Below are 16675 nucleotides of genomic sequence, written 5' to 3'. Positions count from 1 at the left end.
TCGTTTTCCGGTTCAGAAGCGGATGTTTGCGAAAGAGTTTGACAGGCGGGAGCGGCTGGTGGCGAGCGAAAGGAGTGTCTGTGGGAGTTGGCGGCCGCTCTGTGCTTCTGCGTGGTGTCTGCGTGGCCGAAGGGGCCCGGTTGGTTTCCTCCCCCTGAGATAAATGACAGGGATCTGAGGTAAGCGCCCCCTCTCCCTTCCTTCCTTCCTTCCCAGGAGGGGAGCCTGTGCTTCGTGCCTGGCCCGGGGCGCGTGCCCCCCGTTTGCGGAGGGAAGGCGTCGCGAGGGCGCATGCGCGGGAGGGGGCGCGCGCGCGCGCGCTGCAAACAGGTCGTTACGTAGTTCTCTTTTGGGTCCGGCTTCGGCGGAGGGTCTGGCGCTGCCCAGAAAGGGCCGAAGGGCTTTTCTCTTCCCTCTGTATCCGTGAGTGTTACTGTATTAAGACAGAGGCTGCTGTCTGTAGGCCTCACTCTTGTACAGGTTGAATGCCCCTTATCCGAAGGGACCAGAAGTCTTTCGGATTTCCTCCCCAGTTTTTGGAACTCCTCTATTTACATATATGTACATAATGAGATATCTGAGGCCTGGGAACCAAGTCTGAGGCCCCTTCCACACAGCTGTATAAAATCCCACGTGATCTGCTTTGAACTGGAATATATGGCAGTGTGGACTGGGGGCCCTTCCACACGGCCCTATATCCCAGAATATCAAGGCAGAAAATCCCACATTATCTCCGTGTGGACTCAGATAACCCAATTCAAAGCCGATCATGTGGGATTTTCTTCCTTGATTTTCTGCTTTGCACTGGAATATATAGCAGTGTGGACTGAAATAACTCAGTTCGAAGCAGATATTGTGGGATTTTCTGCCTTGATATTCTGTGTGGAAGGGCCCTGAAATTCATTAATGCTTCATATATGCCTTGTATACATAGCCAGAAAGTAATTTTATGCAATATCCACTTATATCCCAGCAGGGCCGTAGCCAGAAAATTTCGGGGAGGGTTGACAATTTGGGGGGGGGGGGGTTTGACAATTTCGGGGGGGGGGTGTGTGAAAATTTCGGGGAGGGTTGAAAATTTCAGGGGGGTTGAAACCTGCCTCCTAGCTCACGCTGAAGCAGGGGGCAGAGCAACCTTCAATAGCCTGCAGCTCCACCCCTGTCAACCACCTCCACCAAGTCTGGCCTCCTTAATGAGAGCATTCAATACACACACCCCCAACTTGGTTGCTTCACTACATCGGCTATTGCTGCAAGTAATGACAGTGTGAATAAATTGTCAATATTTCCTTGAGATAGTGCTTACAATTCTGGAGGGACTCTTAATTTTTTGCATCTCATAGACTTAGCATGGGGATTTGGTTAACCAATTAAAATTCATGAGTAAAACAGGTTTTTTTAAAAAAATCTGAAACATTTGGGGGGGGGGTTGAACCCCTAAAACCACCCCCTCGCTACAGGCCTGTATCCCAGCCATTGCCCAGGTTTGCATTTCCTTTGTGACTTTTTTCTTTCCTTCCTCCCTATCTGTCCCTCATACACCTTCTTCCTCTCTCTTTTCCTTCTTTCTTCCTTTGTATTCAACCACATACCTTTCTTTCTTCTTTCCTTCCTTCCTTCCTTCCTTCCTTCCTTCCTTCGTTTCCTCTTCCTTTTTTCTTTCTTCCCTCACTTTCTTTGTTCCTTCTTCCTTCCCTCCCCAATACCTTTCCCCTCTCATCCTTCCTCCCCTCATTTTTCTTTCTTACTTCTCCCTTGCTTTCCATTCTTTTTCTCTTTTTTCCTTTCCTCCCTTCTCCTCATACACATGTCACTTCCCCCCACCCCATTTTCTGTATAGCTTTCTTGGATGAGAAGCTGTTTCCTCATGAACTAAGTTATTCTCCGATCCAGTTCCATGTCTCTAAAACATTAATCTTGTGCACCTTTATGTAAAAATAAACAAACCTGTCTTTGAACAATGTGGGTTTTATTTCTGAGTAAGCATGAACAGAGCTGAATGGCATGACTTGCTAAGAAGGGAAGTACAAAGTTTTTATATCAATGAGAGTGACAGCAACTTCCTCACATAATGCTTTCTTTTTTACTCACTTTCTGAAGTGAGAGGAGTTTGAACTGTGTAATCCTAACATGCATCTTAGTGCTAGTTGACCTATATCAATTTGGCCATCTTAAATAGTATTCTCTTTTATTAACTGTTATTAATCTGATTAGGGCTGTTCTGCATTGCTTCTGTGGCAAGTTGTTGTTAATTGCTATAAAGTTAGCTTCGACTTAAGGAGACTCCATGAATGAGATAGCTTTGTCACCTGTCACCAATAAAGTGATAGCTTCCTTCATTGAGTCTAGAATGCAGTCTTCTTCTTTTCTTATTGCCCTCCACTTTACCAAGCATTATTGTATTTTCTAGTGAGTCATGTCTTCCATGATATATCCAAAGTACAATAGTCTCAGTTTACTCACCTTGGCCTTTAGGGGGGAGGTCAGGTTTGATTTGTTTTAGAACCCATTTATTTGTATTTTCAGCCATTCATAGAACTCTCCTACAACATTTTAGATGGCTTAATTTTCTTCCTGTCTGCTTTCTTCACTGTCCAGCTTTCATATGCATACAAACAAATAGGGAGTAGGATGGCATAGACAATCCTAACTTTATTGTTCAGTGATATATTTGACACTTCTCTAATCCCTTCATAGCTGCCCTTCTAATCCTAATTTTCTTCTGATTTATTGACAACAATTTACATTTTGATTAATGTCTGAACTAAGTTATGAAAAATCTTGAACTATTCTAGTGTTTTCTTCATTGACTTAACTTTTAAGTAGATCTTAAAGTCATTATTTTTGTTTTCTTAATGTCCAACTGGAAACCTGCCTTTGTACCTTCTTCTTTGACTTTCTTCAGTAAAGTAAATGTTCCATGTCTTTGCAAATTTCTTTTATTAGTATGATATTACTATAAATTGGTTTTCCTTTCTCCAATTTTCATGCCTTCTTCTTCTAAGTCTAATCCTGATTTACATATTATATGTTCAGCATACAAGTAAAACAGAGTGATAAAATGCAGCCTTGCTAATTGGAACCCATTCCATTTCTATCTATTCTGTGCTAAAAGTACCCTCTTGTCTTAAGTATAGGTTATGCATAAGGACAAATCAAGTTGCACACACATTTCTTTAAGAGCCATCCATAATTTTCATGATCTATAGAATCAAAGACTTTTCTGTAATCTAGAAATAATAGGTTTATTTTTGTGTACCTTGGTACACTCCATTATTTTTGAAACATGACCCAGTTTGAACATCTGGCATTTCTTGGTCCCTATATGATAAAGATTTTTGTTGGAGAATTTTGAGCATCAGTTTGCTTGCATGGACCTGTGGTTAATGCAGTGGATTAATGCACAGAAATCTCTGGTGTATGCTATGCTACTCTGCTGCTGAGTATGCATGCCCAGTGTGGAACACATCTCACCATGCTAAAACAGTAGATGTGGCTCTTAATGAGACATGCCGCATTATCACGGGGTGTCTGCGCCTACACCACTGGAGAAATTACACTGTTTATCACCACTTGACATCTGCCGGGAAGTAGCAGCCAATAGTTAAAGGACCAAGGGAGTGACATCTCCAGCTCATCCCTCCAGCTCATCCCATTGCACCACTTGACATCTGCCGGGAAGTAGCAGCCAATAGTTAAAGGACCAAGGGAGTGACATCTCCAGCTCATCCCTTGTTTGGGTATCAGCCAGCACGTCAACGACTTGAATCAAGAAATGGTTTTCTAAGATCTACAGAGACACTCGCTGGAACACCTCAGCAAGTGAGAGTCCAAAAGTGGCAGGCTCAAACCCAGAACCTCAACCAGTGGCTGATCCCAAATAAGAGACCCCCCCCCCCCCCCCGGGCACACAGAAGACTGGGTGGGTGACTTGGAAGGCGTTGAACAGACTGCACTCTGGCACCATGAGATGCAGAACCAATCTCAAGAAATGGGGCTACAAAGTGGAATCCACGACATACGAGTGTGGTGAAGAGCAAGCCACTGACCACCTGCTGCAATGCAACTTGAGCCCTGCTACATGCACAATGGAGGACCTTCTTGCAGCAACACCAGAGGCACTCCAAGTGGCCAGATACTGGTCAAAGGACATTTAATCAACTACCAAGCTTGCAAATTTTGTGTTTTGTCTGTCTGTTTGTTTGTTTTGTTCTGTTAGAAATGTAATACAATTGTCTGGTTGCCCCTGACATGATAAATAAATAAATATGCACAGAAATCTCTGGTGTACCCTTTTTTGGGAATTGCGATATATATCGAGTGTTTCCAATCTATGGACCATTCTTTCATTTTCTGTATTGGTTGATAAATTTTAATTAGAACTACAGTATATTCTGTCTCTAGCCTGAATCAGCTCTATTGGTATGATCTCTGTTTCTGATGATTTATTTCTCCCAAGTGCTTTGAGTGCAGCTTCCATTTCACTTTCTAAAACTGAAGGTTCATCTTAGTGTGGTTCTTTCTTCTCTTTTCTATGGTTCTTTTGTGTACTGTTTCTATACTTACTTGGTCATATGATGTATTGCCTTGCTGCTCATATAAAACCACACTATTTATTTTGATTTCTAGATATTGTGAATGAGGCCTCTTTTTCTTTTGTTGGTATGGTCACTTTTGATTTCTTTGCATGATTATTACTGTATTTCTCTTTGTCCCTGCACACAGGTTGTTAGTTGTATTCGTGGATCTGACTTGATTGACTGCTTAAAGCTGAGGTTGCGCTTTTAAAAAAAAACAAAACTACAAACAATGTATTTTTATATTCCTCTCTGACAGTGTCCCTATCTTCATTACAGAGTTGTTCCGGCTCCTGGACAATTAAGCTTAAAACTGCAAATCTATTTTCACATTATCTTTAAATTGTTCAGGCATGTTATTTAGCTGGTATTTTTGGCATGATGTTTTCTTCTTTAGCTTTACTTTAATTTTTTATATTAGCAGTTCATGGTTTGTGCTGTAATAAGTTTCTGGTCTTGTTTTTGTACCTCTAGCTTCCTGTTATATATATTTGATTTCTATTTTGGTCATGATGTAATGTCTGTGTATACAATCACTTCTTGAATTGCTTGAGGAATATGTTTGTGATGAACAAGCTGTTGATATTGCGTTCATTTTGTCTTTTGCTTCATTTCTTGACCCTAGGCCAGGTTTTCCTGTAATCTTTGATTCTGCTCTGTTTCTTACTTTTGCATTCTAGTTGCCTCTGATGTTTTGGTTTGTGATCAATTTCCTACTAGATTCCAGCTGTATTTTTTCTTCTTCTGCCTCTGTAATTGGAGCACAAACTTAGATATTCTTTCATGTATTTTCCCTGAAATTGTATTGACATGATTTGGTCAGACCTTGCATTATAGTAATTACCTGACTCAAAATGTCCTATTCCTTTCTATTTTTGTTCACTCACCTCAAGTATTGCAGTGTTTATACATTGCATTTCTTGTGCTACTATTTACTGATCTGTGTTATTCACCTTCCATGTCCCTATAATACATGTTGTGCAGCTTTGGAATTTCCTTTTGCCTCTGAGCGCAACAACTGAACATTCTTTCAATCTGAGACCAAGTTCATCATTAGCCATGGTGCTTCTCATAATTGTCCTCTGCTGTATCCCAGAAGATCATTGAGTGCCATCCTACCTGAGAGTTGCACCTTCTGGCATTGTGTCTTATTTCATTTTAGATTGCTTCATCATAGTGGTAAAATCTTCAAAATGGGATTTGTGCAATACTAATGAAGTTTTGGTGTCTGAGAATTCCTTTGCCAATCTCATCCCCCAATACTGGTCCTGCTGCCCAGCAGCTGTTTGGCACATTTAGTCTGGATCTTCAACAAAAGCTTATCTGATATAAAAGACCATACCAGAAGCATACCATCCTTTAAGAATTATCTCATGCCCATTGAACTTGCAAGAAATGAATGTAATCTAAAGTCCTGGAGTACCCTTAGTAATGTGTGGCATACTGCATTATAAATGTGATATTCTTCCCCACACCAGTGAATAGATTTATCGCAATATCTCCAGACATACCGTATCTGCTGAACCTTTGGAAGGCTTTGGCATGCTCAGAGTAGCAAATTTGCATTCTGGCAGGGAAGTTATGCTATTTTTCTAGGCCTGTCACCTGACCCAGGTCTGGGCACTGAACAGATGGCTTTGCTTGGGAGTGGCTGTTGTTTGACTTTGGTTGGCAACTGGTGGGGGAAGGGGAACTATGACAAAGACTACCTTGGCTTAACTTTTCTGGTTTTTTTTCCTACGGTGGTCCATACTTCATTAATCATTGTGTTTATCTACAACATCTAACACTGCATTGAGAATATTTGGCAGTTATCATAACCCCAGAAGCTCAAAACAACCTGGTTGTTACTACATTGTTGAATCAGTGCAGTTGCTGGTGATATGAAGAAAAAGCAAGGGCGTGCTTTTCTCATGAGGCAGTGGCATTAATCTCACACTGCATAATCCTTGTCTCACCCCTTGTATCTTTACATTTCACTATATATCACTATATATCACTTCAGAAAAGTTTGTCCTTTGACTAAATCCTTATTCTAGATAGATTATGCACGAAGCAAAAAACATTGATTCCAAAATAGATCCCTGAGAGTCCTGACCAATTAGTTTCCCCCATTGCAAATTTAAATGTGGATGTTTCATGGCTAAGGGGGAAAAAAGGAGAACTTAAAAACGCGTTTTGATTTTGTCTGTCTTCTAACAAAGACCAGATGTAAACGGAAGGCTTAAAGTAAACAGTTTACATTTTCTCTATTGAAATATGAGCTACTTCTACTGAAAATTAGTATTTTTGTGGTTGAATTAATTTTTACTTATAGTGTTTGAGTTGTTATGATCAATTTAGCAGTGTGACAGACATACGTATTCTAATGCCTCCATGATTGTGTATAGCCCAATGCCATGTGGGTTGTGCCCATTTGTCTAGTAAATTCTCAATTTTCTCCCATTTGGTAGTTTGACAATTCTTTCTTGGCATGGAATGCAGAAAGAAGGCATCCTTTTAATAGATGATCCTATAGAGCATTGCTTCCTAAATTGTGGGTTTTGACTCCAAAATGGGTCCCTTTAGCGCAGTGTTAGGGTCATGAAAAATTTGGCAGCAGTAAAAGATTTTGGATTGTCACCGATTTACACAAATCTGTTAGCAATATGTGCAGTATTTACAGTGGAGTCTGCAGAAAATGTTTCAGCTGTACAGTACTCCACAAAAAGGAAAATCAGCCTATTTAGGAAGTTTTGCTGATTTATTATAAATAAATGTTTGATTTAAATACCTATTTTATATACCTATATACTCGGTATCACTTTAAAAAATCTCAGGTGGAAAGGTGTAGCAAGTGGAAAAAATTAATGAAGCCCTGCTGTAGAGGACATGTTCTGATACCAGGGATAACTGTGAGGGCACTCTATGCTGCTAGAGTTATTTTAAAGCAAGTGAGTCATTGCAACTTCTGGTTAAGGTTTCCATAGAAACTGAAGTATGTTGCTAAGGGCAGATGTCTAGCTGCAATATAAGCGTTCTTACAGCATTAGCTAATAATTAAGAAGAGGAAAATGTACCAATCTTTGCCCTGACTGAGGTCAGGCAAGTCCTCCAGTCTTTTGGGAGAAGATCGTTGTTAGACTTTGGATTTTCCAGGCTTGAACATTGTCTGCCCATATATGTCTTCATTTGTGAGGTTACAGGAATGCAATGTGAAAAGCTTAGAGCCATCTGGAGAGTAAGGACAATGAGAGTCTGTATGTAAGCGTTGAAAAAAATTGAGGAGCTCTTGTACAGATCACAGCTCCCTTTGACACTCAGTTTGGCCAGTACCCAAAATTCAGTAACATTTTGGGTAAAAGCCTGGGAATAGCCTCTTAATAAATGTAAATAGGAATCCAGGGGCAATGTTTGACAAGCTTCAACTTTCAATTCCATATATTTATTTGTTGATTTAATTAAAGCATACCTCAGTTAACAAAGCCACCAAGAAAGAAGCTCCTTTTTTAAAACAAAATATTGTTATGCCTGTAAAGCCCTATTTCCTTTCTCTTTAGACTGACTAGCTGGAACTTTTGCAGCATTCGCGTTGGAAGGATGGTGAAGAAGGACTGGTGTTGATTTGCATCAGTTACAATGCAGGGATGTTTGAGCTGGGAGAAAATGTCATTCCAATTTAGCAATTCTACTGTAGACATGTGTGCTTGCCTACTACAAGTGAGGTACATAACAGGTGATCTGAAATCCCTTAGTGAACATGCATAAACTGCAAATAAAAAAGAGAGAAGGAGAAAACAGCCTGGCTTAGCAGCTATCCCAAGAATACTTTATAAGTACAGATCTATATGTTTGGCCACTAAAATGAAAATTATAAGAAAAGTGGAGGCTTGTAAAAGAAAAATAACCCCTGGATACCATTTGGGAAAATCTTTTAAACTGTACCCAGAAACTTTACTTTGTTTTTTAAAAAGTTATGCTTGCTGTTCCATTTCACTTGTACTTATTGTTAGCTTCAGACAAAGAAATTCATGAAAAATATTGAATTGCTGTTCTTTCTTTTGGTACAGGAATCTGTACTTTTGCTTTCCACTTTATTTTGTCATTGACTAGTTGTTAAAGAAGTAATGCTTAGAAACACATCTGCTTTGTTAATTGGGGTATACCTGTACAGTATTTGTGTCCTGCACTGTATGGACAGATTTCAAGGTGACCTACGGGCAAAATCAATACTACAAAGTTTAGATTTTTAGAACATGTAAAATATTTTAAATAGACTAAAACATATTAAATGGTTTCAACAAAACTGTTGAAACTATTTTAAAACTCAGTTCATAGCATTAGAAGTAAGTCTATGCTTTGTTTTTGTTGTTTGCCTTTGTCCTAGGGGAGGCACACACAGGAATATGAAATGTAGCCTTGGATCTATTCACAGCCATTGTGTCTTTCTATCATGTTACTTGAGAGAAACTGTTTTGCCTAGGCTGGTTTCTGAAGTCTCCTTGTTTCTTGTAGTTTTGTAATTAAAATTATTTTCATGTCTTGGCAGACTAATCTCTCCATTTACTTTAAGTATATGGTCATTTGTGAACATTAGTAATATTATATCCTATGGTGTTAACTATATTGATGAGTGTATTAAGTGACTATCTGGAATACAGAAACAGTTATCAATCTTATGGGAATGTCAATTATTTAAGAATATTGGATCTTTTATGTCTCTCTTTCATCGTATGGTCTTCCTGTAATGTAGGGTGTTGCTTCAGTATGCTGCCTGCTTGCTATACCAGGAAGTTGTTTGGAGGATTCTATTTCTCATGTTACAAATAATAATTATGGGAGTACTGTTGGGTTTTTCCTGGGCAATCTGTGGGGTTAGTGATATCTGGGAATGCTTCTAGAATATAGCTTAACTGGGCAAGTTGATTGATGGATTTGATTTTGTATCTCTGCCAGGGAAGAGCACTAAATCTGTTGCCTTTTCCTGTCATTTTGGTGTAAATGCTACAAATGGACTGCAACTGCACCAACGGGAGATGAATTGGAATATTCCTCTGTGAAAACTTTTTTTTTGTCTCCAGCCCTTTCTCAACTGAGAGACGAAGGAAGGGAATGATGGGCAGGACATATGGGGCAATATACAGAATAAGGGTTGTGGGTAACACTTAAATTGTTAGGTTGCTTATTTGTGGATTTCTTCAGCTTTCTTTTCAGGTTTTGTGGTTAAGCAGTCAAAACTTGACAGCCATGGAACAATACCCTGATCTACAAGAGGATTTGAGTTTGGAAGATACAGCTGAATCTCTTAATCAGCTCAAACTGGCCTCCCTAGATGATAACAACTGGCCACCAGATGAAGTTCCAGTTTTTCCAAAATCAGGTGAGAATTTTTGCTACTGACTAAGCAAGGTGGAAGAAATAGAACCACAAAAACATAGAGCTGGAAGAGACCACAAGGGCCGCCCAGTCTCTGTTTAAAAATCTCCAGAGAAGAAGACTCCACCACACAGCATATTCCACCGTTGAACAGCTCTTACTGTGAGGAGGATTGTTCTAATACCCAGGTGGAACCTCTTTTCCTGTAGTTTGAATAAATTGCTCCTGTCTCCAAGTCTCTGGAGCAGCAGAAAACAAACTTGTAAAATCTTCAGTTTGCATCTTTTCATACATTTAAACATGGCTGTTATGCCACCTCTTAATGTTCTCTTCTGCAAGCTAAACGTACCCAGCGCCTTATGCTGCTCTTTGTAGGGCTTCACTTCCAGACCGTTTGGTCACTTCCTTTGGACAAATTCTAGCTTGTCAATATCACTCCTAAACCATGGTGTTCAAATTTGAATGGGGCTCTGTCTTATTTCAAAGGCATCAATGTATTGCAGACCTTATCTTGAACTTTTTAAAGATGTTGTACGAAGTCCTGCTTGCTCTTCTGTTAAGAGATGTGTTTAACAGCACAGTATAGGAATCTGGGTATATTTTATGTTACTCTTTCTGATTTATGACTTAGGAATTTTGTGATGGAGGATGTTAGACCCTTCTTTTTACAGATAATGTCATTACACAATTGAACTTGCATGGTTGCATTCATGCATGCACTTGTTTATTCAGAAATCTCAAACGCTTAACAAAACAAATGTTATGTTTCCATTTTCCTTCAGCATTCATAACTCATCTGATCTTTTGTGTATGTCTCTGTGTTCCTTCATTTGTTTAGAGATTTTTATGTTAACAATATTTTTGTCTTTCTTTATGTAGATGATACAAAAAGCTCACCTGACTCTGTCACTCACTTGCGGTGGGATGATCCATACTATGACATTGCTAGGCACCAGATTGTGGAAGTAGCAGGTAATGATTTCTTTTAACCCTTTTTACTTTCTAATAAATATATCATTTTAACATGGAATGCAACTCAGAATAGAAAAAGATCAAATGGGGGTAGCCAAACAATAGCTTGGTCCTCATTTTAGTGTTTCTGTCTAGATAGTTATTGGACTCTGGTGGAAAAAGTAAAATTGTAATAAGTAAAAAAGCTGTGATTGAGGGGGTACATAATATACTTATATCTGATATTGTTATTTGGAAATGCCTTGAATTAGTTTCTCCAAACTTCCAAGTTGTTTTAAAATTTGATTTACTTTTTTTGCAAGTACAGAAACCTTTCAGTTAACCAGAACTCAAACAATAACTAGAACTCTCAAGCAACCAGCAAACAATGAAATAAATAATAATGTAAATTTAAAAACTGTGTTTGTAATACAAATAGTAAAACCATGCTACATTAAGTTGTTTGTCTTTATTTGCCATTGATTATTGTATTTCATTATTAATATCAAATCAAGTCAATACAGAGTTTATGGTATGGTACAGTATTAGTTAACCCTGTTTTAACAGTAACTCTCAAGCAACCAGAAACTAAATTTATCTGGCATCTACCAATCCCCATGAGTACTAGTTAGCTTAAAGTCTACTGTATATGTTGTTAATTGTAGACTTTAATTAAAGAGACCAGAGTTTGAATACCTGCTCACAAGTAATGCAAACAAGTATTGTTTCGCAGCTTCATTGTTACAAGAATAAAATATACTCTGGTTTCTTTTCAGAATAAAATATAGGAAAGCATAGGGATAAAAATTTAGTAAAGAAGCACATATACTGTTAATCAGAAGAGCATCATGTCAAATTCCAGTTATTTTGAAAAATTAAAAATACTGAAATGAAGTGTTTTCCAAGAAATTTGACAAGCTTGCAAGGTATATTGATTCTAGGATCACAATCAAGTCCTATTTATTATTTTGTTTCTGAGGATTTTTTTCTCTCTGAGTCTGGATCACAATCCTAGAAGTTATTGATTTTGTGGCCCAGATCACGTATTCAAATAAATTCCATTTTCTGGAATACCTGTGTTTGACCCCCCCCCCCCCAACTTTGTACATTCATAGAAATCCTATAATCTGTTTCTGCTTCTCAAGATAATAACGTATAATTTCTAAATGGAAATCCTAATTGCTGTATAGTCTTTAAACTTGTAGTTCAGAATGCAATTTTAGATAATTGTCTGGGAATAAATTAACCTGACACTGAAAATTCATTTACAGAATTTATTTGTCTAGAAAGATAGTGTTTTTGAGTCAGCCCGTTGTGTCCATGGATTCTACATCAGTGATTTGAAAATACTCCCCCCCCCCCAGCCCCCCAAAAAATAACCATATACATAATTGTACTTCTGTATTTCTAATGTATCGGGGAAGAACGGATTGTGTTTCTTTCAATTTTGAACACGTATGAAAACTTATTCCCAAAGAAACTACAAAAGACTATTGGAAAGAACAATTGAAATTTGCACAGAATTGATTTTGTTAGAATAAATAGCACAATTTGTTTTCATTTTAAAAAGTGAAAATACCTCCTTAATTGGGAATCAGAATCTAATTTTATAGAATTAACTGATCATCTTAATTCTATTAACAAATCAATCACTTTTTGTGTCTTCTCACTCAGACAGCTAGAGGCAGTTTTTCTGGGCACCATATTGGAATAAGAAGTGATGCCATGGGTATGAATGTCAGATAAATAGATTTCCAAGGAAAAGAATTAAACCCTTTGCTCTTTCATTAATAATGAACTGCACAGCTAGCATTTTTGCTTTGTCTTATCTGGATGCTTTTAGTACATTCCCAAATTAAGTAATACTGTATGATATATATAGGCAAACTTGGTTAAAACAAAAACAGCAATGCAATATATTGATTGCTGAAAATGTGATGATAGAATTACAGGCATAAATGAAGACCTGTGTTTTAATACATTGTTTCAGCCCCTCCACTGAGCATTATATCTGGTAGTGCAGCAATACATTTTGCCTGTAAAAATGCTTGCTCCTAACACATATTGGCAGGTCTTCTTCATCAGAAATAGAAAAAAAGTCTTAGTTCCAGATATGATAAGCAGAGGAGAGAGAAAATTGAGAGGACATAGCTAGATAAAGTAATTAGTGTCAATGGTTACACCAATCTACCTGGAATTGTGCTCTGTCTTCCATGGTCGCAATATTTATTTATTCATTTACTGACTCCTAGAGATACTAAATTTTCTAGAGTTGATTTTTTTTCAATAAACCTATTGACTCCTTGGGATAGTCCAAGAAATAATTCATGTCTTATGGAGTAAAGTATCTGTTAAGTACCTCTGTATGTAGTTTGAATTTATTGTTATACTAAGAGGGGCCTAGAATGGGAAGTATGTTGATTGTCCATACAGTGATTGTTCATACAAACATAATGGAGATTTCTTTCCATTCTCTGAGCTGATGAATAGACATTAAAATAATTTCATCTACCAAATATTGTCGGTGTTGAATGATTAGATGGGTCAACATAAAAGACATTCTGTGGTATCCAGTGTATTCAAATGTATAATAGTAGTTTTGTTGCTGACCTCTCAAGATGATAGTAATTTGAAAGAATATTTGAAAAAGTTTCATTGACTTTTTTCCTGGATCTGGAGTTCATATATTGTGAGGTATAAAGAATTCTCTAATGTATTCTAATGTCCAGTGTTACTGTTGCTAACTTAGATTTCTTTCCTGTTTTTTTTTTTTTTGTATGTTGATTTTCTTTCTATTGTGGATCATGTAATATAGATTGTTAAACTGCACTGGGTATATTTTAGAGTATAGTGTAGTGAAACGATCAAAATTTTGGGGGAGTTTTTACACGTCCACCATGTTAAAAGGCCTTTTTTGCTTAACGCTTTTCCAACATACATTTGATGTTAGACCATTTCTCTTAAAGTTCTCTTTTAAATCATAACACAAAGGAAATGGGTAAACCTTTCAAACACCTCCTTTCCCACTGATTCACCTGTATATTATATGAAAACTATCTAGCCCATTTTATCATACAATCCTTCACTTCTTTGTCTTCTATTTTAAATTTTACCAAAAGCTTAAACATTTTATTTCTTGTAAATGTTTGCGTTCCAAATTCAAACTTTGTCAATTGAAAACCATGATTTCTTTTGTCTGACTTAAATCTTTATATAAAACAGTTGTCAGAAGTACTGTCTTTTTCAAGGGATATATAGAGGAATTCTAAACCCTAAAAAACATAAATTTCTTAGAATTTATCTCTTAAGATTTGTGAAAAAACAACCAGTCTTCACATGAAGCATATACTCACATCCAGAATTTTAAACCCTTGTAAATTGATTTGAATATCCAAATACTAACCTTTCTCATCAGACTACTAATCTTGGACCCAAAATAGGATTGATGTACAAAACCTGTTCCTGCCGTCTGCTGAAGCAAACTTTTTATGTGTCAAATGGCTTATGTCTTTCTAATGAACATGTCTTCAAGACAAATTACAGTATATAAGATTCAATTTTCTTGGATAATAATAAAAAAAATCATCTTCTGCGGAGCATTATCTCCTTTCATATTCCAGAAAAAAACATTTGTAATCCACCTTTGGTCCTCTAATCAGATGACTCTCCTGTCACAGTGTGTCATCAAATCATCTTCACTATCCAATCAGTGGCCCTACTAGTTTGCCATATCATTTATTTAACCCTTCTCTTTTTCTAAAAAAAATCAGTAAGCTTTCAGTCATCTTTGTTCTTATATTTTCTTCTGGGTAGTCCAGTATCAGTCTAAACTGTAGAGAATATTCTTTACCCTTCAGGTCAAGAAAGGCAAAATTATTCAGTTGTTGTTGTTTCTCTTTATACATTGTCCCAGCTTTCAATTTCAGTTTCCCCACCTTCTCATTTATCATCTTTACTTCTTGCACTAATTGTCCTTAATCTGTTTGCTTAATCACCTCTTCTCTTTTGATATCCTGTCATATCTCTTATCTTAGTTCTTATTTTGGCTCCCTCTCTTGCCTTTCCTGATCTATTTTGATTCATCCATCTTTTGAGTGAAACTTCTATGGAAGTTGCCGTTTCAGTGATGTGCTCACTGATGGATCTCTTTACTTCATTGGCTGTCTTGGTCTCTGTGGTTCTGGTAACTCTTGTTGACATTTTTAAAAGCTTTTTAAATTTTAAAATTTTACTTGTCCATTGGATGGTAGTTTTCTCTCAAATATTTAGAAATCCTTTTATGCATATGATTGCTACATGATGATCATCATCGATTACTCCTGTCTGAGTATGATTGACTTCCGAGTGTAATGTCTCGGAGGAGGGTCTGTAAGTGACTGTGGAGACCTATTATTGATCTGCATGTTCTTCCACAGTGAGGACATCGATTTCCAGGTGGAAGGCAGTCCTGACAGGGGTTGCCTTGATGCGCCTTTCTCTTGATATGTTTCTCCCTTTCATCCTTCATGTGTTGCTTTTTGAATTTCACAGCACTATTGGTCACAGCTGACCTCCAGTTAGAATGCTCAGGGGCCAGGGCTTCCCAGTTCTCGGTGTCTATGCCACAATTTAAGCCCATCTTTAAATATCTTTTCCTGCCCACCAACATTCCGTTTTCCATTCTTGAGTTGGGAGTATAGTAACTGCTGTGGGAGACAGAGATGGGGCATTCGGACAACATGGCCAGTCCAGCAATGTTGATGGTGGAGGATCATTGCTTCAGTGGTGGTAGTCTTTGCTTCTTCCAGCATGCTGACATTTGTCTTTCTGTCTTCCCAAGAGTTTTGCAGGAGTTGTGTGTGACGTCTATAGATGGTCCATGTTTTTCAGGCATATAACAGGGTTGGGAGGACACTAGTTTTATAAACAAGCATCTTGGTTTTCCTAGAAATGTCCCAATCCTCAAACACTGCTTCATTCGGAAAAATGCTGCACTTGCAGAGCTCAAGCAGTGTTGTACTAGATTATAACATTCACCAATGTAATGGTCTCCTTTGGGTTTGTGTGGAGGATTCCTTGTTATTCCTTTATTTGGGGTGACATTTTCAGTGGTGGGGCTCCCCACTCACACTGGTGATTACCTCTGGAACCATTTCTAGGAGCAGAGCTCTCCAAGGAAAATTCGAGTGCTATCTTCTTCCTACTCCCCCCTTTTTTGTTTTGTTGGCACCATAATATTTGGTGCATTTATATCAAGACGGAGTGTTGTTCTGTCTTGTCTCACACTGTCTTTTCCTAGCTTTGACTAGAGATACTTAGTGCTTTTTCATTTCAAGATGAACTAGATCCAACTCTACTTAACTTCCAGAATAAGTTGTTAGATTGATATTTGGATCAACCAAGGGAACCTTTATTAATGAGCATTTAAAAGCATTATAAATGAGCACTAGTTAGACTATATGATTAGTTTAGCATTCAGCCATTAGTATTCCTATTCCATTAGGTCTAAATCCTGAGTATATATGACATGCTTTGGGAACATTAGTTAAATACATATATTTTGGCTAAATATATATTATCTTGGTTAGATTCTTGATTTAGTACAATTGAATGTAGTAAGTTGTGTTGCCCCTTTTATACTTCTGAAAATGTTATGTTATTTTGTTTGCGAAGAGTCAATGCTTGTGTAGAAAAAATTGCACTCACTTATGTTTTAAATGTTTTGTTAGAAACAGTCCTTTTTTCTGGTTTCAGATTTCTGCCTTCAAAACTCTTTTCACACTCATTAATTGGCAGCAGTTTCTACTGTAAAA

The 16675-nt window shown here is 37.7% G+C and overlaps 1 protein-coding gene across 4 annotated transcripts in view; it reads left to right on the top strand.

Annotated features, from left to right (window-relative positions):
• Positions 1 to 45: 45 nt before the first annotated feature.
• Positions 46 to 16675, top strand: part of ARHGAP1 (Rho GTPase activating protein 1) — a 36893-nt gene continuing 20263 nt past the window's right edge. Inside the window, exons 1-3 of one of the 4 annotated variants that reach the window (XM_060763716.2) lie at positions 46 to 179; positions 9759 to 9936; positions 10812 to 10904. In XM_060763716.2, coding sequence (XP_060619699.1) covers positions 9804 to 9936; positions 10812 to 10904 — 226 coding nt within the window. In that variant the 5' untranslated portion in view covers positions 46 to 179; positions 9759 to 9803. Of the gene's footprint in view, positions 180 to 317; positions 424 to 8116; positions 8282 to 9758; positions 9937 to 10811; positions 10905 to 16675 lie in introns of those variants that run through there. The other 3 variants (XM_060763735.2, XM_060763725.2, XM_067462747.1) reach the window with 3 other exon arrangements.

The sequence above is a fragment of the Anolis sagrei genome, chromosome 1 (genome assembly GCF_037176765.1).
Source record: "Anolis sagrei isolate rAnoSag1 chromosome 1, rAnoSag1.mat, whole genome shotgun sequence".
In the NCBI taxonomy this organism is placed as follows: Eukaryota; Metazoa; Chordata; class Lepidosauria; order Squamata; family Dactyloidae; genus Anolis; species Anolis sagrei.
The sequence above is the reverse complement of the archived record's forward strand: the minus strand, read 5'-3'. Positions and strand labels throughout refer to the sequence as shown.